This window comes from Orycteropus afer, unplaced genomic scaffold (genome assembly GCF_000298275.1).
Source record: "Orycteropus afer afer isolate SDZICR_OR568_19922 unplaced genomic scaffold, OryAfe1.0 scaffold00460, whole genome shotgun sequence".
NCBI classification, from domain to species: Eukaryota; Metazoa; Chordata; class Mammalia; order Tubulidentata; family Orycteropodidae; genus Orycteropus; species Orycteropus afer.
In genome coordinates, this window is record NW_006922047.1 from 1,732,964 (window position 1) to 1,757,424 (window position 24,461).

At 48.2% G+C, this 24,461-nt stretch overlaps 1 protein-coding gene across 1 annotated transcript in view; it reads left to right on the forward strand.

Moving 5' to 3' along the window:
- CACNA1A (calcium voltage-gated channel subunit alpha1 A) overlaps nt 1–24,461 on the forward strand; it is a 285,317-nt gene that overhangs the window by 208,692 nt on the left and 52,164 nt on the right. The window contains exons 23-26 of the mRNA XM_007954375.1: nt 4,684–4,743; nt 6,234–6,340; nt 16,378–16,477; nt 22,972–23,132. Of these exons, the coding sequence (XP_007952566.1) occupies nt 4,684–4,743; nt 6,234–6,340; nt 16,378–16,477; nt 22,972–23,132 (428 nt within the window). The remainder of the gene's footprint in view (nt 1–4,683; nt 4,744–6,233; nt 6,341–16,377; nt 16,478–22,971; nt 23,133–24,461) is intronic.

Here is a 24,461-nt window from a genome sequence, read left to right on the forward strand (position 1 = left end):
GGCTCCCAGAGGAAACTGGTTCAGGGCAGGGCTGAGGTCTTGTGGCCGGCTCGGTTACTGCCTGCTGCCTGATCTCCCCCAAGGGCCTCTGGGAGCAGGGCTGGGCAAGGAGCAGGCCAAGAGGGGTCAGCAAAGCCCCTGTCCACAGCAAACACTGGAGAAGGCCCTTTTCAGGCTGGGAGAGGCAGGCATGGGTGGCGAGCAGTAGCTGGTGCTCCCAGGGTGTGGGGAAACTGGATGGGGCGCAGACCAGCCCCGTGCAGTGAGTGTGCACAAAGCACTGGCTCCCCGGCCCACTCTGCACTGCCAGCTGAGGTCCAGGTTCCCTGCCGCAACGTGCTGGATTAAGTGCGACGGAAGATGCCTCTGAGAAGGGCTAAACACCATGAACCATTAATAGTGATTTCAGCACCCACTTCTGTGTAACCACCGTCCAGGGCAAGAAGTAGAACAGAAACGCCCCCACAGCCTACCCCGACCTCACCCCTATCCTCCCTCTGATTTCTGGATTGGTGAATTTCCTCTTCACAGCCTAGGAGGTAATGCTTGGAGATGTCTGGGTGTCACAGCTAGGGAGACAAGGGGTGCTGCTGACAACTAGTGGGTCGAGGTCAGGGATGTTGCTTAACACCCAGCAGTGCATGGATGACCCCCACCCCATGACCCGGCCTCCCTATCAATCGTGTGCAGAGGAGAAACCCTGTTTCAGAGGCAGCCACATCCCCACAACTCCGGGCTGAGCCTTTCTTAGCTTTTTCACATTAGAATATCTTTTGGCCTTTTTCTAACTTAAAAAACGAAACCCGTGACCATCAAGTGAGCTCTGACTCATGGTGCCCCTGTGTGTGCTAGAGGAGAGCCGTGCTCCGTGGGGTTTTCAGGGGCTGGTCTTTTGGTAGCTCACCAGGCCTTTCTTCCAAGCTGCCTCTGAGGGGATTCAAACCTGCAACTCTTCCATCAGCAGCTGAGCACATGAACAGTTTGCACACCCAGGCGCTTTGCTCTGACTTTAAACTAATGGAGTTATTCCATGCCATGCCTTCTGCACACCACACCGTTTTCACTCCATCTCGTGTCATAGGTCAGCATGTGGTGTTGCAGGCAGTGATGGCCATTCTCTTTCACTGGTGTGTAATATTCCATGTTAATATTGTTTGGCATGGTTTACTGGTCTGCCCTCCTGCTGCTGGGTGTTTGGATGTATCCAGTTGCAGCTCTCTCACACACTGCCACCACACCTCTTCTTGGCTATGTCCCCTGGATGCTAGGGCAAGAATTTCTCCAGAGTATAAACCCAGAAAGGGAGTTTCTGGAGTGGTGAATTTCCATTGGTCAGCTCAAGTGGAGCGGGCCAGAATGCTCACTGTTGGACAGTGGACACACGCAACCAGCAGTACGAAGCACTCCTGTTGCTTCATATCCTCACCAGAACTTGATGATGTCAGCCCTTTCACGTTGCCAACAGGCTGGGTGCAGAGTAGGATTTCACTGGGGTTTGATTTGCCTTTCCCTGGCTAGGCTCAGTTCCTTTTTTAGATTACACTGAACCATGGGAAACTGCCATTTTTATCAGTCAAATGGATCTAAATGTTAGCTGTTTCCTATAAACCAACTCAATGCCATCGAGTTGATTGCAACTTACATTGACTCCCATTGGATTTCCAAGGCAGTAAATCTTTACGGAAATAAAGACTGCCTCATCTTCTTTCCATGCAACGGCGCGTGGGTTTGAACAACCGACCTTCTGGTTAGCAGTGAAATGCCTTAGGCACTGCACCACCAAAGCTCCTTAGCTGTTTCGTATCGTTCAGCCTAATTTATAGGTCTATTGAATTCCTTGTGCCCAATCTATTAAACTCTCAAGGATTATTTTTTTTATTTCTTCCTCAATTGTAGTGAAATATACACATCATAAAATTTGCCATTTTAACCATTTTCAAGTGTGCAATTCAGTGGCATTAATTACGTTCACAATGTTGTGTGCCCATCCCCACTATCTACTTACACAATATTTTCACGCACCAAACAGAAACTGTACTCATTTGTAATCATTCCCCATTTCCTCTTCTCCCAGCCCATGTTGTTGTTGTTGTTATATGCCGTCGAGTCGGCCCCAACTCATAGCGACCCCTCCTTGGGTTTCCGAGGCAGTATCACTACGGAAGTAGGATTGCCCAACCTTCCTTCCGAGGAGTGGCTGGCCCAGCCCATGGTAACTGCTAATGTACTTTGTCTCTAGTCTAGATTATTTCATGTAAGTGGAATCACATAATATTTGTCATTTTGTGTCCAACTAATTTTGCTCAACATAATATTCTCAGAGCTCATCCATGTTTTAGCATGTATCAGAGATTCATTCCTTTTTATGGCCAAATAGTATTCCATTGTATGTATTTAGCACATTTGCTTATTCATTCATCTTTTGATGGACACTTCGGTGATTTCCACCTTTTGGCTATTATGCATTGTGGTACAATGGACATGGGTGTACAAGTATCTGCTTGAGTTTCTGCTCTCATGGCTTTGGGGTATATACCCAGAAGAGTAGGATTGCTGGGTCGTATGGTAATTCTGTGTTTTAACTCTTTGAGGAACCATTGAACTATTTTCCACAGCGGCTGTACATTTGACAATCCCATCAGCAATGGATGAAGGTTCCAACTTCTCCATATCCTCACCAACAGTTATTATTTTCAGTTTTATTGCTGCTGTTACTTCTTTCATAAGTTCTCCAGTTGTTGATTTACTTGACCACCTGGCCTACCCTTCCTCCTTCAGTCTCTTCCTTCCTTCTAGTTATTCCTTTATTTATAACTATTTAATAAGCAACTACTATGTGCCAGGAGCCGAGCTAACCATTGAGGAGCCACCAGGATGAGACAGTGCCCACTTCCCAGGGCACCTGAACCGCTATGCCACCACCACCATCCCCCAACCTCCCCAGTCCTTCAGCCCTTGCCCCAGCAAGTCACCCACCCCCAGCTGCTTGAGCTCTGATTTCCCTCAAGCACCACATAGTATAAGGACATGAGTATAAAGACAGAGTCCGGTCCTGCTGGACCCAACACAGCTGCAGCCTTGGTTCATCCAATAGCCACTGTGTATCATGAGCAGGACACACAGCAGTGAACACAAAAGACAAATGTCCTGTCCTTGTGGGGCCAGCATGGCAGAGCATGAGACTGCATAAATGTGACAGTGTGTCAGAAGGTGGTAATGCTGGGGGCGGGCTTGGGACAGTCTTGGTAAGGAGATTAACAAGTGTTACGAAGTGGGATTTTAAACAGGGCGTTGGGAGGGCTTCCCTGAGAAAGGGGTGATTGAGCCAAGCCATGCAAAGGCGAGAGGGGAGCAGGCGGGATCCTTGGGAGGGGTGTTCAAGGCAGAGGGCACATCTGTGCAAAGGCCCTGGAGGGGAGGGAGCTAGAGGAAAAGTAGGGCCATGAGGTCAGGGAGGTGGTGGAGCAGGTCAGGCAGGGTCTTGTGGACCACAGTGAGGACTTTGGGTTTTGCTCGAGGTAGAGTAGTGCCTAAGACTTGACTGCTAACCAGAAGGCATGTGGTTCAAACCCACCAGCCACTCCTCGGAAGATGGGGCGATCTACTTCCGTAGTGATACCACCTCGGAAACCCAAGGAGGAATCGCTGTGAGTCAGGGCCGACTCGATGGCACATGACAACAACAGAGGTGGTAGTCACCCAGGGCTCTGAGCACAGGAGGGATTTGCCCTGACTCAGTTGCTCACAGGCGCCCTCTGGCTGCCATCCTTATTATATATATCAGCCATTGCTTCCCAAAGGAGAATCTGATGGAGTCAGGGGCCTTGCAGTTACCAGGAGCCGGCTCTGTTGTAGCAGACCCTGTCCTCATGACATAGTCACAACAGAGGCAGGGTCAGGAGAGAGCGCAGGCCACAGGACATAGCTCATCCAGACGGAAGCAACCTGGGCCTGGCCTGGAATGAGGCAGTGGGAAGATGGAGGGGCAGTCAGCCCACCCGGGAGAGGGGTCCGCTGATTGGGGCTGGGGGTGGGGGAGCCCCTAGTATCTGCCCTGGAAGTCTGAGACACCAAGTAGAAACCAAGTAGATTTCTCACCCAGGGGGGCCAACAGGTCAAGGGCTCTGGGGCCATAACCATCACCAACAAATATTTAAAAAAAAAAAAACAAACTCACTCCTGGCAAGTCGGTTCCAAGGGTTCCTGAGCCTAATCTTCCTTCAGAGGCATGGTTGGTGAGTTTGAACCACCAGCCTTCATGGTTACCAGTCAAATAAATGCCTTAGGCACTACGCCACCAGAGCTCCCTGAAATTCCCTGGGGCCTCCTCTAGTCCATAGGGGGCTTAGGACAGGTTTCTTTTTCTTTTTTTTTTTTTTTTTAAGGCACTCTTCTTTTGGTAAGAAAACAAGCTTAATGGAATGATTTTTGCTAGATCTTTGCTGCCATCTACTGGAGGGTTCCAGTCATGACATACACATCTGAGTTTATGAGACTCAGTGGGAGGGAGGGCCCCTTACCGCAAGGTACTCCCTGCCCAACCTTACTGGACAGGCTTGTTGCCTCCTCCGCTGGGAGAGTCTGCTCTGGAGAACTTTGCACACCCCAGGAACGCTGGGTTCACGGGAGCTCTGCTGGCAAAAGTCAGTGATTGGCCCCCCCTTTTGTTTCTCTTCCCTGCAGGTGCTGCGGTACTTTGACTATGTTTTCACCGGCGTCTTTACATTTGAGATGGTGATCAAGGTGAGTGATCACAGTGGTCAGGGTGAGGTCTCCAAGAGCTTCTGAACTCTCACGAATGTCACCCTGGTGTAGGAAGGAGGAGAAGGCTTTCGTTTGCGGGGCATTGACTTTTTGCTAAAGTGGTGGAATATTTTGGAAAAGGATAGCAGTAATAACAGCACAACATGAAAAGATGTCTTCAATGTCCTTGAGCTGTAAATGTGGAAGTTGTCATGTTGGTTCATGTCTTGGTGTGTATGTTTTCACTACAATAAAAGTAAATAAATAAAAATTACAAAAACAAAGAAACATTAATAAGAAAACAACTCAATTTTTAAAGCCATGAGAATTAGATGTAAACAGATACACTGCCAAAGAAGATAACAGGAATACCAGGCAAACACATGCAAAGATGTTCAGCATCATTTGTTGTTAGTAAAATACAATTAAAAAAAAAAAAAAATGCCACCCTGGTGCAGGTAGCTCTCCTGGGCATTAGAAATGGCTGGTGTGTTTGAAAGGTGTTCTGATAGCACAGTACCTAAGGCATTTGACTGCCAACCAGAAGGTTGGTAGTTCAAACCTACCAGCCACTCTGCGGAAGGAAGACTGGGCAATCTACTTCCGTAGGATTTACTGCCTCAGAAATCCAAAGGGGGTCGTTTTAATTCAAATTCAACTAGATGGCAATGAGTTTGCTTTTTTTGTTTGCTTTTGGTGTGTTTGAGGAGCGACAAGGAGGCCAGTATAGCTAAAGGGAGAGCAGAAGGAAGTGAGGACCGGGAGGGAATGAAGAGAATGCAGGACACGGTCCCCAGGAAGGACTTGGGACTTTACCCTAAAGGAGGTGGGAGCCATGGAGGGCTCTGAGCAAAGGAGGGAATTGACCTGCCTCAGGTATCCACAGGAGCTCTGGTAGCATAGTGCCTTGACTGTTATCCAGAAGGCTGGCAGTTCAAATCCACCAGCTACTCCTCGCAAGGCAGGTTGGGCAGTCTACTTCCGTAGTGATACTGCCTCGAAACCCAAGGAGAGGTCGCTATGACTCGGTCCTACTCGAGGACACATAACAACAAGTATCCACTGGCGCCCCCTAGTGGCCATTGAGGGAACTGACTTGGGGGAAAAGATGGAGCCAAGGACCAGGGTGGAGACTGTTGGTCCAGGTCGGAGAAGAGAGGGGCGGAACTAGGTGAGGACCATGGATGAGAAGTGGGCGGAGTCTTAAAAGGTTTGGGAGGCAGAACGGATCAAATCATCCGATGGATCGGAGTGGAGGAGTCAAGGTTGGCCTCAGGGTTTGGGCCTAGGGCACCTGGCAAGTCAGAGCCCCCTTTCATGAGATGGCGGCGGGGGCTTCTCCCTCCTTACGGCTCCTCCAGTTGCCGTATCATCCCTGGAGGCGGAATGGTTCCACTTGATCCTCCCGCCCCTGCGCCAACGCTAAAAGGGCGAATGCAGCTCCATGGGGCAGGGGTGAGGGGTCTCAACACCCTCTTCTCCCGCCACAGATGATCGACCTGGGGCTCGTCCTACACCAGGGCGCCTACTTCCGCGACCTCTGGAACATCCTCGACTTCATTGTGGTCAGTGGGGCCCTGGTGGCCTTTGCCTTCACGTAAGTCTCCCCTGAGGCCACCACTTGCCTCTGGGTCTCCACCCCCAGCCTGGGGCCCCCTTTGAATCAGGGGCCGCGTTCTCAGAGCGCAGAGCCAGGAGAGTGGCCCTGGGCGGCGGGAGGCTCAGCATGCCACCAGGTGGAGCTTCTATTGGCTTTTTGCATGATACCAACATGGAGGAAGAAGGAGAAGGGCGCCACCTTCTACCTCCTCCCACAGCAACGGGCCCCTGCCTCGTCACCGTCTCTTGCTGTGCTGCTTCGGTAGACTAGCCTCGCCAGAACATCTCATCTCCCTCCGCTGGGCGGCGCCATAAACCGCTGTCTCTTTGGGGAGCCCCTAAAAAGACAATCAGGCATTGAATGTGCATGAGAATTCCGACCCCAGCCTGTGTCTGAAGGCCCTGTAGTTGTAGACCTGGTGACCCTGTGTCTTTCACTTCACCTGGTGTCCGAGGACACTGCCCTCTGAAAGGCCTAGGATCCTTGCAACCCCAAGATGGCACCGAGTTCTGGGCGGTCCTGGGCCTTTAGGGTCCTGGGGGCAAACTAAGCATGCAGTCCTCAAATCATAGACGTTTGTGGCAGGGTGAAGAGACCTAATAAGCCCCTATTCCAGAAACAAACCTTCCGTGCCCAGCACATGGGGTCATTCCCAGAATGGAAGCTCTCAGAGGGATGCCAACCCCCACCCCACTTAGTGAGGTGTCAGGGGCGTCCTTGGCGCCTTTACTCCTGGCACTCTTGTTAGTGGGCTTGGGTTGGGTGGCGGGTCCTTGAATGACTGCCCTGGCCGAGGAATGAGAGCTTGGCTTGTCAGGAGGGTCAGAGTAGTAGCCCATTTCTAGTTAAAGGGACAAAGTGGGCTGCTCTCTGATTCCTCCCTGGGATCATGATAAGCACGAGTTGTATTAGAAGATCAAGAAACATCTAGTTTCTGGATACTGTGGACCTGGAGATGTAACCTGAGGGTCAGGAAGCCAATGGGTGCCTAACCCTGGCCACACTGCCCCATCTGAATCTTCCACCTTCTCCTTTTTCTTTGCTCTCCCCCGTCCACCTTCTCTCCTTTTCCCTCTCTCTCTCCCCCTCCTCTGCCCCAGCCACCCCCTCCTTCTCCCTCTTTTTAAATAATTGAGTTTATTTGAGCATTAGAGCAGTTGGAGAAATGATGTAAAAAAAAATGGGGGGTGGGGGGAGATTGGAGTACATCATCATTAAGATGTTCTGTAGGTTAAAAAAAAAAAAAGTAAAATGCACAACACATTAAGGAGAAAAGATTACCACAAAGAAGACATGGAGTCAATGGCCTTAATATATAAAAAGCAATAACAAACCAATAAGAAAGCACTAACTCACAGCCATCAAGTTGATTCTGACTCATAGTAACCCCCATTGGGTTTCTGAGGCTGTAAATCTTTACAGAAGTATATTACCTCATCTTCCTCCTATGGAACAGCTGGTGGGCTTGAACCACTGACCTTCTGGTTAGCAGCCAAATTACCTTACCCACTATGATCCCAGAGCTCCTTAGAAACTTTCATAAATAATGGGCAAAGGATGTAGACAGATATTTCACAGAATACCAATAACTAATAAAAATGAAATCCAAAACCAGTCTCATCGGAATTCAGAGAAATGTAAGATAAAAACAAGGTACAGCTTTCTTCCTATCAAATTAACAGGTTTTTAAAATATATGCATATATATATAATATACACACACACACACATATATACACATTTTTTTCTTTAAAGATAATCAAAACAAAACAAAACCCACTACCATCTAGTCAATTCTGACTTACAGTGACCTTCATTGGGTTTCCAAGGCTGTAAATCTTAACAGAAGTTGATTGCCCAAAATTCCTTCCACGGAGTGGCTGGTACACAGTACACATGAGCAGGTAATGACATAGCCCCTCTCTTCCTCCAGCAGAAGGAACTCTGGTGGCGCAGTGGTTAAATCACTGGGCTGCTAACCAGAAGGTCAGTGGTTAGAACCCACCAGCCACTCCACAGGAGAAGGATGAGGCCGCCTGCTTCTGGCAAGATTTGCAGCCCTGGAAACTGGGGGGCAGTTCTACTCTGTCCTATAGGGTCACTCTGAGTTGGAATCAACTTGATGGCAGTGGGCTTTCTCTCCAACAGCTATTTCAGTTGCTCCTGTATCAGGAGGCACCACGCTGGCACTGAGAAAGTGAATTCTAGAAAGCTGTTGCCAGAACGCATCCGGCCCTCTGCCGTGAGTGACTCTCTCCCAAGGAAACTGCCCTCAGGTGTTTCTCAGTCCCGATGGGCATCAGTCTGTCTCCCTGCACCCCCTTCCCTCCTCCTCCCGTTTCTCTCGCCCCTTCTCCCTGTGCGTGTCTCTCCTCTCACCCTCTTTTTCTTCCTTCCCTGGCCCCCATTTTCTCTGTTCTCTGGGTTTATCGCTCCCTCTTCCAGTTTCCCTTTCCCCGCCCCTGGTGTGCGCTCCATTGGCCTCTCTGTTTCTGCTTTGTCCTCTCTGTCCCACCCTCTTTATTTTTTTTTATCTCATTCTGTGGTCAGGGGACCATTCAAGAGCCACCCACACACACCCCCGGATCTGGCTCTGTGTGTGTGTGTAGGTGTGTGTGCAGGTGTCCTGTCTCTCCCTCTCTCAGTGTCTTGGTCTCTGGACATGTCTCTCCCCCGCTTTTTCTCTTCCTCTTCCTTATTTCCTGTTCATTCTGTGCGTCACTTCCTGTCTTCCCTGTGTCTTTTCACCCCCCTCCATATGCTTGTCTGTCCTTGGGTCTCTCTCTGACCCCTCTGTCTTTTACTGTCTCTCTCTCCCTCCTCCTCCCCCTACCCTGGCCTGTCTCTTTGGGGGATGTAGCCCCACCACCTGCCTCACTTGGGCCCTGAAGGTCAGCTCAGTGTACCCTGGAGAAGGCAGGCATCAGGGGGTTCTGGCAGGGTGGTCTTCAGACCCAGGCAGAGCCCAGGGCATGTGCAGGCAGAGAGCCCTCACATTCTTCCTCCAGCCTTCAGAGACCTCAAGCCCCCCAGGGGTCAGGAGGTGGCAGGAGGTTGACCCCATCGGGCACATCTCTTCATCCGCACATAGCCCCCTTTGCTGGCTATGCCCTGGGCAGTGAGTTTTGTCCTCTGTGGACCCCTCAGCAGTCACAATAGGGATGGCACTGACCTTGTCACTCACTCTTCCCTGAAGAGAAAGCCCTCAGACCCCACCTCCACCTCCAGCCCTCACTTTGGCTTATAATTTGGGAGGGAGTTGTCTTTAAAAGACCCTGAGAACAAGCCTTTCCCCATTGGTGTTTTGCCATGATGAGCCATCGTTTAAAATTACTCTGTTGCTAGGCTTTCCGGTGTTACAATTAGGCTCTGCTTTAAGCAAACCTTGCTAACCAGGTCAGCAGTTCAAACCCACCAGCACTCCACGGGAGGAAGATGGGACAATCTACTCATGTAAAAGAGTTACACCCTTGGAAACCCAATGGGGGTCAGTAAGAGTCGGAATCAACTCCACTGGCAGTGGTTTGAAGCAAACCTAATCTGAAAGAGAAAAGGTTACCAAACGTCAATTAAGGGAATGATTCTTTGTGTTACAAGGGTGTCTGCCACAGGGAGCTGAGTTCTTGAGTGTGTGACTTTTTTTAAATACAAAGTTACACAAAGCCGTTAAATACTTGCCTCTGAGTTGCAGAAATTTATGTGTTCACGGTAGTCAGCCTTTTAGACATGAAGCCAGTACAGCATGGAGCCACCCTGCCCTTGAAAATCCCTGTTGAAATGACTTTTGTTTGCTTGTTTGTTTAGTTCCTGAGCCAGGAAAAGGAGCCATGGTGGTGCAATGGTTAAGCGCTTGGCTGCTAACTGATAGGTCAGATGCGTTAACCAGCCAGCCACTCCAAGGGAGAAAAGACCCGAGGATCTCCCCCCACAAAGATTGCAGCCCAGGAAGCCCTCTGAAGAACTTTTGCTCTGTCTCACCAACAGGGTTGCTAGGAATCAAAATCAGCTCGATGCCAAACAGCAGCATGCAAGGAAAGGATGGGGGCGTGGATTTAAAGCTGTTCATGAGCCCTTGGAGAGGCATGAGAGACAGGCTGGGTGCAAGGATGCTAGCTGGCTTTCAGAGGGGCTGAGCACTGTGGGTTGGCCAGGGAGCATTCTTTATATCACTGGTGAAGGAATAGGAGGGGAGTCCCTGAGACCCCACCCTGCCCCCCCCACACACACACACACACACCAGCTCACAACTAAGAATCCATCTTAGTGCTGCCACTCCTCCCTCAGGGATGGGCTGCGGGTCCAGCCTAGCTGGCAGAACACCTTGATCAAGCCACTCCTGCATACTCAAAGACTGAACTGCTAGGAAGCCAGAGAAGGAGTCCTCAAACTGCTACATTTTCCTCCAGAAGAGTTTCTGGACCCTCCCTCTCGTTGTAGGTTGTAGGTTTCTAACTTCTGTCTTTCCCCCTCTAAGGACTTTGCTCATGGTCTTTCCTTAGGAGAGATGGTGAGAATGGGGGCTGCCTTTAGTCTCAGCCTGAGAGCCCAACCCCAGAATCCTTTGCTTCTTTCCTTTCTGGTCTTTTAACTTGTTTTGTCTGTCCTGTGTGCCTGTCTCCCTACAGACAAGATCAAGAACCCCAACAGGTGTTAATTAGCCTTACTGTTTTAGGAAAAGGCTCCTCCCAGCTCTGCCTGGTTTCTCTTTAGATCTTCAAGTCCCTCCAACTCTTTGTTCTCAGTTTTCCCAGTAAAAGAGAGAAACTTTACTTGATAATCTAACTAACAGCTTCCATTTATTTAATCTGCATAGCAACTCCTCAAGGGCAGTTGTGTTATTAACTCAGTATTGCAGATGGGGCAACTGCAGCTCGGAGGAACTGTGGGAGGAGGCAAGTCCAGCAAGACCCCTGGACTGGGTTCGGCTGACAGTCAGGGGTGCTGTCCTTCTCCCAGCTCTGGGCACAGAGACGCATTCTGCCATGTTGGCAGAATGAGACGCAACAGCCCAGCAAGGCTGGGTTCCCCAAGGCGCTGACAGGGCCCAGTGATCCAGGGGGCACAGGACTATTTCCTGGAAACTAGGCCCTGAATCCCCACTGGCATCCAAGGCCATTCCTTTCCTGGTTGAAGGGAATCTTGCTATTCCGGCCTTTCAGGCTCAAGGCAAGAATTCCAGCCCAGTGCTGTGATCACGACCCCTCTCGGATATGGGAAAACCCTCCCTGTGGCCCTCCACGGGATTGTGTCAAAGCTCTCCTGACGGTTTCCACCCCTCCCAAGAATCTCTGTGTGTGTTCTGCTCCATCCACGGACTGTGCCCTGTGTCCATGGCAACCACCATCAACACATCATCTCATGAGCCATCATACATATCACGCTCTGCGCCCATGCATCAGGGCGGCCAACTGACATTCTCAGCAGCTGGCAGATCATGATCCTGCCCTCACTGCCAAGAGTCCATTTGGTGTTGCCCCTCCTCCCCCAGGGCAGGACTGCAGGCCCAGCACAGCTGGTGGAGCACCTTGATCAAGCTGCTCCTGCATGCGCACAAGCCAAATTGCCCGGAAGCCAAGGAAGGAGCCTTACAGCTGCTACTTATGTATCCCATCTTCAAAACAGCCCCTGCCCCTGAAGCCCTTTTTTTTTTTTTTTTTTTTCCCCTTCAGTGTATGTGATTAAATGGAAAGAAGCTTAGGGTACAAGTTGCATGCCCCTGGGTTTGAATCTCAGTCTACCACTTTCTAGCTGTGTGACCTTGGGCAAGTCACTTTCCCTCTCTGGGCCTCAGCTCTCTCCTCTGGAAAATAGGCATAATTGTACCACCTTCCCACAAGCAAATGCAGTGACATTCAGAAGACTCACATATTATACCCAAAGTCAGCAGGTTACGCAAAAGTCCCTTGCTAGGTGCCACTGAGTCAGTTCCAACTCATAGTGATCCTGTGTACAACAAAACGGAACACTGCCTGGTCCTGCACCATCCTCACAATCAGTGCTATGTTTGAGCCCATCATTGCAGTCACTGTGTCAGTGATGATCCAGAAATCATTGAGCATCTACACAGTCCTGGTGTGCAAGAACTCCTAGATGCAATGAGCTTGAGAGCCACCACGCCAGACCAAAGGAACAAGGGGTGGGATCCAGTGGGGATATTTTTAGACATTTAAGCATTTTGTCTTTTAAAAACTGTCACTAACTGGAAAGAAAGGTGGACAGAAAGTAGATGACTCTGTCAACTTTGACTGCCTGCTTGGCGGTAGGTGCCCACCATTCAAACGGCTGTCAGATATTCCTGACCTCAGTGTCCAGCCATGATGAGACCAGGCCCAAGTTCAATGTTGAATCAGACAAGGGGCTGCCCAAAACACCTCCAAGGCTGCCTCCAGCCCCTAGCCCTCCCTGTTTTTCATAGATTTCCACCCGGTTCCATCCCAACTTGGGAGTGTTTCCCAACCCCTCCCTCATAACTTAAGAGGGGAGCCAAACCATGGCTACCATCTCCAAAGCGTCAGAATCCCCCAGCCCCGTTTTACAGATGAGTGTAGTGAGGGGCCGAGCCCAGGTTCATGCCCAGATCCCCCCAACTCCAAAGCCCGTGACCTTTTAAGACATTCTCAAACCTCCCAGCACCAGAACCTCTGGAGGAAAAGGGGTTTTCCCAACTCTTGGCAGTGACCTTCGGTGGCAAACTTGCCTTTGGTGGATGACAACCTTCCGGCTGTCCTGCTACTTGGAAATTTGGCTTTCTTGGTGCTGTCGGGCAGCACCAGGGGCCTACCGAGGGCGGGGGACCGAGTGGGGGGCTTCCAGACGGAAGGATGGACGTCAGCCAGAGCCCGGGCCTGAGGCAGCCCCTCCTGGTGCCCAGGCAGGGCAGGAGGCGCGGGTGTGTGTGTGTGTATGTGTGTGTTCTGTGTTCTCTCTTCTGAGGCCGTTTACAATCTCTCTCTCCCTCCGACGCCACCTCACCCAGGAGCAGTACACGGTAAAGTCTCTCTGTCTCTCTGTCTCTCTCTCTCTCTCTCTCTGTCGCTTGTTCTCCCAGTCTCTCATTCTCTATGCCCCGGTGCAGCTATGTTGGTGCTGGGCCTGTTTCGTGGCCTAGTGTCCCTGCTGCCCTCCTGTTGCTTGGAGCGACCGCAGCCCCTCAGCCTGCTCTGCTGGCAGGAGGAGCCCGAGGGGCCTTGGCACTGCGTGCCACCACTAGCCGAGCTCTTGGTGGAGGACAGAAAGGGCAGGAGGTGTCCTCCCCAGGGTCTGATTTCAACAGGGCAGACAAGCTGAGGTGAGGGCGGTTACGAGAGAAAGAAGCGTCTAAGCACCCCCAGAATGGAGAAGTGCTGAAAGTCCAAGCAGCCAGGACTTGGCACTGGGGGATGGCTGTGTGCACTCTAAACAAAGTGGTGCACACACCTGAGTTTTCTGTGGAAGCGTCTATTCTCTCCTCAGTCCCTCAACAAAAGGGTCCTGTCTCAGCCTCTGCGGGGGGGGGGGGGGAGGCCTTCCTGGAGGAGAGAAGCCTCTGAGGCTGTAACGTCATTGTCCATTCAGAGGCTGTGCCCCTTCCCCAGGGTGTATTTCCAAACACAGGCTGCTTGGCACACCCAGATCTTACCCGGTTCTATGTGCCACCTGCGTGTTCACTCACTTGACACGTTTTCTGCCAACATGTGTTTTAAATTTAGACTTATATTTGGCAGGAAACTTTATATCATCCTTTTGCAACAAGTATAGCTATGCTGAGATAAATTGTAACTGCCAAAGAACAATGAGCAGGAACTGAGCAGTGTGGTTGCCTTCAAACTGGGCTTTTTGGTAAAGGGGGAAATTAGCAAGTGTTAGTAAGGCATTAAAGACCTGCTACCAAGGAAGGCTGGGCAATCCTACTTCCGTAGTGATACTGCCTCGGAAACCCAAGGAGGGGTCGCTATGAGTCAGGGCCGACTCGATGGCACATAGCAACAACAACAAGCACCTACCAGGGAGCTCTGGTAGCATAGTGCCTAAGGCACTGGACTGCTATCTAGAGGGCTGGCGGTTCAAACCCACCAGCCACTCCTCAGAAGGAAGATGGGGCAATCTACTTCCCTAGTGATACTGCCTTGGAAACCCAAGGGAGGGTTGCTATGAGTCGGGTCCAACTTGAGGGCACATAACAACAACAGCACCTACCAGAGACTGGACTTTCTCTTGGATAAAGTGAAGGCCTGAAAGACACGTGAAGAAGAAATGTCCCTGTGTGACCCAGTTTTTTAGTTCTGTGTCCCCTGTGACCACTTTTGGGGCACAACCTTAAAATAATAATAATGACTCTGGCTTAAAAAAAAAAAAAATTGTTCGAACCACTGAATCTTGCAGCAATCCTGCACAGCAGTGTCTGTGCCTGGCAGGATGAATAGATAGTTGATAGATACATATATACATATTAGGTACAAATATGTATTTTTTTAAGTCAAATTCTCCTCTTTATTCCTTGGGAAAGAGAGAGAGAACGTAACCCCTAAAAAGCAAACAAGGTGAAGAGGGATGCTTTCATACCCAGACACCCAGACTCTGTGGTGGGGGTGTCTAGGCAGCTCAGCCCATGCCCAGGAGTTACCCACAGGGAGATGTTGGCTGGGGGACCCCAGAGGACAGGATTCACTCCCATTGGCACAAGCTAGAGCTAGATGGGAAACAAGATTAAAGGGAAAATGAGCACATACATGAATCTGTTACACTTTAAACCTTTGAGGAGTTTTCGGTGTAAAGCCGGATGCCAAAGAAAGAAACAGAGATTTATTCCAAAGCCACCACCAGGGCTGGCAGACCCAGGAGATTGGTAGGTAGGGAAGGCTGTTGGATAGAGGGACATTTAACTTGGGGCCTTGACGGCCGTGTAGCTCTGTGACTAGTGGGCAGGGGGACATTTCTACCAGTGGGGACAATGTCTGCAAACGCAGACAGAGGCAAAAGAGTGCGGCAGGGTCTTGAGGTGTAGCAATAATTGAGAACAGAAAGGTAGGTCGGCTTGACTTTGAAGAGCCTCTACTGCCATTTCCACCTGTTCTTTCAGGAATTCAGATGCTCTGGATTTTGAGCAGGGAGTGACATGACCAATGGCTTTGGCCGCTGTGTGCAGGAGAGAGACAGGGAGGGGGAGAAAGCTGGGAGATGGCTGGTAGAGGTCTGACCCAAGACGATGGCCATGGAGAAATGGTGGCCATGCTTTAGAGGAGCAGCCCATTGGAGACAGGGCACTGAACATGCCTCTCGGATTTCTGGCTTGGGCAACTGGGTGGGCGGTGGTTCCGTTAACCACAGCACCTTGACAGTCACACTCAAAGCCCTTTTTCTCTTGGGGAGGACTGAAGCGTGGCTGGCTTGGGGTGTCATGGTGGGCCTGGGGTCTGCATTGGTAAGCTCAGGCCAGACAGACCCTGGACAGAACATCTCGGTGGCTCTTTAGCAAAGATTGGCTAAACCCTAGGGAATAATGAGACGGGAGTCCAACCTCAGCACCTACTCATCTTCCCTCCCCTGTGGGCTTGGGGAGCATTGGGAAAGAGGCCTTGGTTTAAGGGACATTTGAAGCATCTTCCTGAATCCTGTTGGAGGGGGTAATACCCATTTTCTAAGAGGCACAAAGACCACCTCCAAAGCACAGGACACCACCAAACTGTAGACCAAGGGCTATTCTGAAAACAGCTGTGTCGGGGTTGGGGAGGGAACAGCAAGCTCCCTTTTGCCGAGATCGAAGCTACTCTGTGCAGCTACTCAGGCTCAACCGGGTGGCAGAGGGCCCTGCAGTTCCAGGCTGGTACCTGCCAGCTCTGAGACGAGAACCATAGAAAGCCATCTGCTCAGTTGCTCCCAAGCCCGAAATTAGCAGGTGGACTGGACTCCTTTTCTCCAAGAAGGGCAGGGCCACTCCAGGCACCCCAGACTCTTAAGCCTAGAAGGGTGGGGCCACTTGTTGCTATGGGCCCACCACCATCCAGCCTGACCTCAATCCCTCTCTTCCCTTCTCCCCACCCTGACGTCCCTCCACAGTGGCAACAGCAAAGGAAAGGACATCAACACGATTAAATCCCTCCGAGTCCTCCGGGTGCTACGACCTCTTAAAACCATCAAGCGGTTGCCAAAGCTCAAGGTGAGTCTCGGGGGGGTGTGGAGAACCTGGCAGGGTTCCTGTGTACGGTTGATCAGGTAGCACACTGCTGAGGCACACTCCATTGATGGGGGAGGTCCTAATAACATCACAAACATCACCTATGTGGTTTTGAGCTATCGTTGAGTCGGTTCCAAAGCATGGCGACCCTGTGTACAACAGGACCAAACACTTTCTGGGCCTGCACCATCCTCACAGTTGTAACTGTGCCTGAGCCCATTGTTGCAGCCACTGTGTCAGTCCATCCGCTAGAGGGTCTCCCTCTTTTTTGCTGACTCTGCTTTACCAAGCATGTCCTTCTCCAGGAACTGGTTCCTCCTGAGAACACGTCCAAAGTGTGTGAAAAGAAGTCTCACCATCGTTGCTTCTAAGGAGCATTCTGGCTGTACTTCTTCTAAGACAGATTTGTTCATTCTTCTGGCAGTCCATAGTCTATTCCATATTCTTCACCAACACCATCATTGAAATGTATCGATTCTTCTTCAGTCTTGCTTTTTCATTGTCCAGCATTAACATGCGTATGAGGTGATTGAAAACACCATGGCTTGGGTCAGGTGCACCTTAGTCTTCAAGGCGGTATCTTTGCTCTTCAACACTTTAAAGACGTCTTTTGCAGCAGATTTTCCTCGTGCAAGACATCATTTGATTTTTTAACTGCTGCTTCCATGGGTGTTGATTGTGGATCCAAGTAAAATGAAATCCTTGACAAGTTCAGTCTTCTCTCCATTTATCGTGGTTGCTTATTGGTCCAGTTGTGAGGATTTTGTTTTCTTTTTGTTGAGGCATAGCCCATACTGAAGGCTGTAGTCTTTGATCTTCATCAGTAAGAGCTTCAAGTCATTTTCGCTTTCAGCAAGCAAGGTGGTATCATCTGTGTATGGCAGGTTGTTAATGAGTCTTCCTCTAATCCTGATGTGGAGTTTTTCTTCATATAGTCCAGCTTCTTGGATTATTTGCTCAGCATACAAATTGAATAAGTATGGTGAAAGGATCCAACCCCGAGAGACTCCTGTCTTGATTTTAAACTATGCAGTATTTTTACTTGTTTGAACAACTGCCTCTTGCTCAATGTACATGTTCCACTTGAGCACAACTAACATTAGTGTTCTGGAATTCCCATTCTTCACAATGTTACCCATAATCTGTTATGATCCACACAAGCAAAAGCCTTTGCATAGTCAAGAACATAAACATCTTTGTGGTATTCCCTGCTTTCAGCCAAGATCTATCTGACATCATCAATGATATCCCTCATTCCACACCCTCTTCTGAATCCTGGAGCTCTGGTGGTGTAGTGCCTAAGGCACTTGACTGGTAATCAGAAGCCACCAGCCACTCCTTGGAAGGAAGGAGGGGCAATCTACTTCTATCTGGTGGTACTGCCTCAGAAACCCAAGGAGGGGTCACTAGGAGTCAGATCCAACTCAATGACAGTTTGTTTGGTTTTCATTTTTTTGTCTTCTGAATCCAACTTGAATTTCTGGCAGTTCCCTGTCAGTGTACTACAACCATTTTTTATTACCTCTAGCAAAACTTTACTTGTGTATGGTATTAATGATACTGCTTGATAATGTCCACATTCCGTGGGATCACCTTTCTTTGGAATGGGCACAAATATCCATCTCTTCCAGTCAGTTGGCAGGTAGCTGTCTTCCAAATGTTTGGGCAGAGACACATTAGCACTTTCAGTATTGCATCCATTTGTTGAAACATGCCCATGGGTATTCCATCAATCCCTGGAGCATCGTTTCTCACCAATTCCTTCATGCAGCTTGGACTTCTTCCTTCAACACCATTGGTTCTTGATCATATGCCACCTCCTAAAATGGTTGAACATTGACCAATTTTTTTTAGTGCAGTGACTTTGTGTATTCTTTCCATCTTCTTTTGATGCTTCCTGAATCATTCAATTGTGCTTATAGAATCCTTCAATATTGCAACTTAAGTCTTGATTTTTTTTTTCTTAAGGTCTTTCAGCTTGAGAGATGCTGAACATGTTCTTCTCTTTTGGTTTTCTAGCTCCAAGTTTCTGCTCATTTAATTCTCATACTTTACTTGGTCTTCCCAAGCCGCCCTTTGAAATCTTCTGTTCAGCTCATCTCTTTCATCGTTTCTTCCTCTCGCTTTAGCTACTCTCCATTCAAGAGCAAGTTTCAGAGTTTCTTCTGACATCCATTTTGGTCTTTTCTTTATTTCCTGTGTTTTTAATGCCCTTTTGTTCTCTTCATGTATGATGTCCTTCCTGTCACCCCCAACTCATCGGGTCTTTGGTCTTTGCATGTATTCAGTGCATCAAATTTGTTCTTGAGATGGTCTCTAAATTCAGGTGGGATATACTCAAGATTGTGTTTCGACTCTTGTTCTAATTGTCTTCAGCTTCAATTTGAACTTGTCTAAGAGCAATTCATGGTCTGTTCCACAGTCAACACCTCACCTTATTTTGACTGATGATATTGAGCTTCTCCATCACCTCTTTCCATGGATGTAATTGATTTGATTCCTGTGTATTCCATCTGATGAGGTCCACATGTATAGTCGCCATTTATGTTGTTGAAAAAAGGTATTTACAATGATCTGGTCATTAGTCTTGCAAAATTCTATCATGATCTCCTGTGTCATTTCTATCACCAAAGCCATATTTTCTAGCAACTGATCCTTCTTTGTTTCCAACTTTTGCATTCCAGTCACCAATAATGATCAATGCATCTTGATTGCATGTTTGATCAATTTGAGACTGCAGAAATTTGTAAAAATATTCAATGTCTTCTTTTTTGGCTTTATTGATTAGTGCATAAATTTAAATAATAGTTGTATTGACTTATCTTCTTTGTAGTTGCATGGATAATTTTCTGTCACAGACAATGTTCCTTCTGAGGATGAATGTGACTCCATTCCTCTTCAATTTGTCATTCTGAACATAATAGACCAGGGGATTGTCAGATTCAGAATTGCCAATACCAGTCCATGTCAGCTCACCAATGCCTAGGATATCATCAAGCAGTCCATTTCATTTTTCACAACTTCAAATTTTCCTAAACTCATACTTCATGTATTCCACATTCTGGTTATTAATGGATGTTTTTGCAGCTGTTTTTTCCATTTTGAGCCATGCCCCATGAGCAGATGAAGGTCCGAAAGCTTTACTCCATCCACATCATTAAGATCAACTCTACTTTGAGGAGGCAGCTCTTCCCCAGTCGTCTTTTGATTGCCTCCAACCTGTGGGGCTCACCTTACAGACCGTGTTCTGCAACTGCTCTTAAGGTTTTCACTGCTGGTTGTTTTAGAGGTAGATCACCAGGCACTTCTTCCTAGTTTGCTTAGTCTGAGAGCTCCATTGAAACCTCCCCATCCTGGGTGACCCTGCTGGTATTTGAAATATCAGCAGCATGGGTTCCAGCATCACAGCAACATACAAGCCAACACGGTGTGACAAACTGACCGATGTATTACAACTTCCCAGCAGATGGCAGTAAAGTGAGTAAATCCAACAGAATTTGTATATTGTGGCAATTTTCCATTAGATGAAATGTCTTGAGCTCAAGACGCCTTTTCCTAATTGACATGAACATGTTGTATGAATAAAAATGGGCATACCACTCATCTGGGTGGTCTTCTAACTGTTCTTGGCTCTACAATATTATCAATCAGCCTTTCCTAAAATCTTAAAATTCAAAAGCAAGAAACAGAACAGAACCCCTTTTCAGTGTTTGCTCCACTTGAGGGCCACCTGTCGGATGTCTTACTTAACAGGTTTCTTTAAATCAAGTCTCCTTATTTGTCACTTAAAATTAATTTTTAAAATAATAATTAATTAAAAAAAGAAAACTAATTTTTAAAAAGGAAATGGTACATCATTGTCCCAAGTTGAATAGCAGACCCACTATTAATAGAAGGTAAAACTAAGTATCTTTGAGCAGTCATGCTCCAAGTCCTTGGCAGGCAACTAACTGTACTTGGCTAGATTTTAACACTAACATCTCACTTTCTTTGAACAGATACTTTGTTTTATTAAAATTCTGTTTATTAGAAGGTAAAACTAAATATCTGTTCAAAGAAAGTAAGATGTTAGTGGTAAAATCTAGCTAAATACAGTTGCCTGCCAAGGACTTGGAGCATGCCTGCTCTCTGTTGGTTAAAAAGGGAAAGTATCAAAGTTAGTTGGTAAAAACATAGTAGCAACTTAGACAAGACCGTTGCCCTCAGAAGGACTGAGAGAACTGAAGAGAGAATAACTTTGTTGCCATGGGACTCAGTGGTATTTAGTGTTAAGCTCCTGTGTCACCTAGAAGCATCTCTGGTGTCACCAGGAATATACCATTTGAGGTTTTAGAAACGTTGATACAAATGCCTCCTTGTTGATGAATATTCAAAAAGAAGATAAGCCTTGGAAGAGAAAGCTTGAGTTGAAATAAGTGGAATTCCAGCATCACTTGGTTGTTAGCTGTTTTCTGGGTCACAGTTCCTTGGAGGCCCCATGAAAGCCAGCACCTGCACCCTTGGGAAAGATGGCAGAGCTTGCCTGAGGTTCCAGTTGGTTCAGCGATCCTTGATGCCCACTTGTGGTTAGGAACCACTTTGGTCAAGAGTGAAATGGAACCAAGCAGGCTGCTCTGAAAAGCCCCAGGCAGTGTCTGGAGGGCAGTTGCAGAACTGCAGTCACAGATGGGGGACATGCCGGGCAAGTACCCCACCCTTCTCTGGATGGAGTCATGCCATCCGTCCTACCTGGGGAGGAGCTCCCAGGCACATTGTCTTAGGCTTCTCTATAGAAACAGAGACAGATACATACAAACACACATAGACAGACAGCAGGTAGAGATTGATCTACTTCAGGGAATTGGGTCACACAATTGTGAGGGGCTGGAAGTCCAAAGGAGCTCTGGTAGCACAGTGCCTGAGGCATTTGACTGCTAACCAGAAGGCTGGCCATTCAAACCCACTAGCCACAACTCAGAAGGAAGGTTGGGCAATCCTACTTCTGTAGAGATACTGCCTCAGAAACCCAAGGAGGGGTCGCTAAGAGTCAAAATCAACTCGAGGGCAGTGAGTTTGTTTTTTTGGGGGGAAGGGGGCCAAGTCCAAAATCTGTAGGTCAGGTGACAGACTAGAGACTCTAGCAATCTTATGTCCCAAAATTCTTAGGTCAGGTGAAGAGAAGAATGAAGAGCAAGAAGGTTCTGGGAAAATGTCTATTTGTAGTCCAGAGGTAAAAAACACACACCAAAAGGAAATCCTTTTTGCTCAATCAGCTGATTGGTTAAGGCCCTCCTGTATTATGGAAAGAAATCTGCTTTGCTTGAGGCCAAGTGATTGTGATCAGATCAGTAACAGCAACTCTATAACAGCGACTGTTGTTGTTGTTCGGTGCTGTTTAATCCGTTCAACCCACGGCGACCCTGTGTACAGTAGAACGATACGCCACCCGGCCCTGCACCGTCCACAGCCCTGTGCCACCCCATGTACTTGAGAGTCTTTCTCTTTTTCACTGCCCCTCTCCTCTACCAAGCATGATGTCCTTCTCTAGGGACTGGTCCCTCCTGACAACACATCCAAAGCACTTGAGACAAAGTCTCACCATCCTTGCTTCTAAGGTGCATTCTGGCTGCGCTTCTTCCAAGGTAGATTTGTTCATTCTTCTGGCAGTCCATGATATAGTCCATGATACACTATTCTTTGCCAACACAATAATTGAAAGGCACTGATTCTTCTTTGGTCTTCTCTATTCATTGTCCAGCTTTCACATGCACAGAGGGCGGTTGGAAATACCATGGCTTGGGTCAGATGCACCTAGTTCTTCAAAGTGACATCTTTGCTCTTTAACACTTTAAAGAGGTCTTTCGTAGAGATTTGCCCAATGCAATACATTGTTTGATTTCTTCACTGCTGCTTCCGTGGACATTGATTATGGATCCAGGTTTACTGAAATCCTTGACAATTTCAATCTTTTCTGCATTTATCATGATGTTGCTTATTGGTCCAGTTGTAAGGATTTTTTTTTTTTTTTTTTAACAGCAACTAGACTATGCCAAACAACTTGGCACCATAGCCTAACCAAATTGATACATAATATTAACTATCACACAGGTGGGATCATCTCTCAAATCCAGAGAGCCATTAACTAGCCTCTGGGCAGAGGGGGAGACCTCAGCCTAGCCAGATGGAGGACAGAGATCAGCACATGATTCATGGGAAGTGGCCTCTCAGTCAGCACTTTTCCTCTTTCCCTGAAGAGCCACGTGCTTGATTCTGAGAAGTTCAGAGCAGTGATCCCATTGCCCAGGGTTTAAGACCAGGGGTTTTAGGCACAGAGACACACAGGTTAGGGTCCAGCCCCAGCACTCCCCAGGGCTGTGTGGCTTTAATGAGGGACTTGGCTCTGTCCTTGTCTGTGAAGTGAGCACATTGATATTATGGGCTGCTGGAGGTGGACCCTAGGAAGCCCCCACCCTCATGCCCTCTCTTGACCCTGCCAGGCCGTGTTTGACTGTGTGGTGAACTCCCTCAAGAATGTCTTCAACATCCTCATCGTCTACATGCTGTTCATGTTCATCTTCGCCGTGGTGGCTGTGCAGCTCTTCAAGGGCAAGTTCTTCCACTGCACGGATGAGTCCAAGGAGTTCGAGAAAGACTGCCGGTAGGTTCCATCTCTCAGCATCCCCACTGGGGCTGGCAGGGGAGGGGTGGCACTGGCCTCTTACGGCCTGGGTGGACCAACATTGGAAGTAAACTGATTGCATGCAGCTTGTATCTGGAATAGAACAGAAAAGAGTTTTGGGACTTGAGCCTCTGGCCACCACTTCAGGTTTAGCCAGAAGTTGGTTATCGAACTTTTTGATCACCGCCTTTGTCAAGCTGGGGATATTTAATACATGTCCATGACCCTTTATCCAAAACCTTTGGAGCAGATGTATCTCAGAATTCAGAATTATTTTAGATTTTAGAGAAATTATACAGTCCGTATACCATCTAAGACCTAACAGCCCAGCTGAACCTAAGGCATCCCTGTAGTCAAACACTGTATTTCAACAGTGAAACATGGACTATTTGCATCAGATAAAATAAATAATGATTATAAAGGGAGTTGGGGCTGTGGTTGAAGCACTGGGATGCTAAGAAAAGGTCAGCAGTGGCTCCGTGGGAGACAGATGAGGTAGTCTGCTTCTGTAAAGATTTACAGCCTTGGAAACCCTGTGGGACAGTTCTACTGTGTCCTATAGGGTCACTATGAATCAGAATGCACTCAAATACACACACACACACACACACACATATGTATATAACAGAAAAACCTGTTGAGTCGGATCCAACTCATAGCGATCCCTCCTTGGGTTTCCGAGGCGGTATCACTACGGAAGTAGATTGCCCAACCCTCCTTCTGAGGAGTGGCTGGTGGGTTTGAACCACCAGCCTTCTGGTTAGCAGTCAAATACCTTAGGCACTATGCCACCAGAGCTCCTATGTATGTATGTATGTATGTATGTACGTATGTATAAAGAGAGTTACATCCTTGGGTCAGGTTTTGCTGCCCAATGAATTAGGTCAGGAATCAGCAAACTTTTTCTTAAAGAGCCAAATTGTCTGCATGCTCAGTTTTGTAGGCCATATGGTCTCTGTCACAGTGACTCAGCTCTGCCATCGTGGAACAAAAGCAGCCGCAGAGGAAACCTGAATGAATGGGCGTGGCTGCCTTCCAGTGAGACTTTATTCCTGGAAGCTAAAATTTGAATTTCATATCATTTTTTCCATGTCATGAAATGCATTCTTTTGATTTGCTTTCAACCATTTAAAAATGTGAAGATAATTCTTAGCTCATAGGCAGGACAGAAACAGACAGTGGGCCAGATTTGGTTCTGTGGGCTGTAACTTGCCAAACCCTGAGCTAGGTGGGAAAAAGTCTGATTTTCAGAGTGCCTTAGGCTGAGTTCTCTAGAGAAGCAAAACAAGTGACGCAATTATGTATATA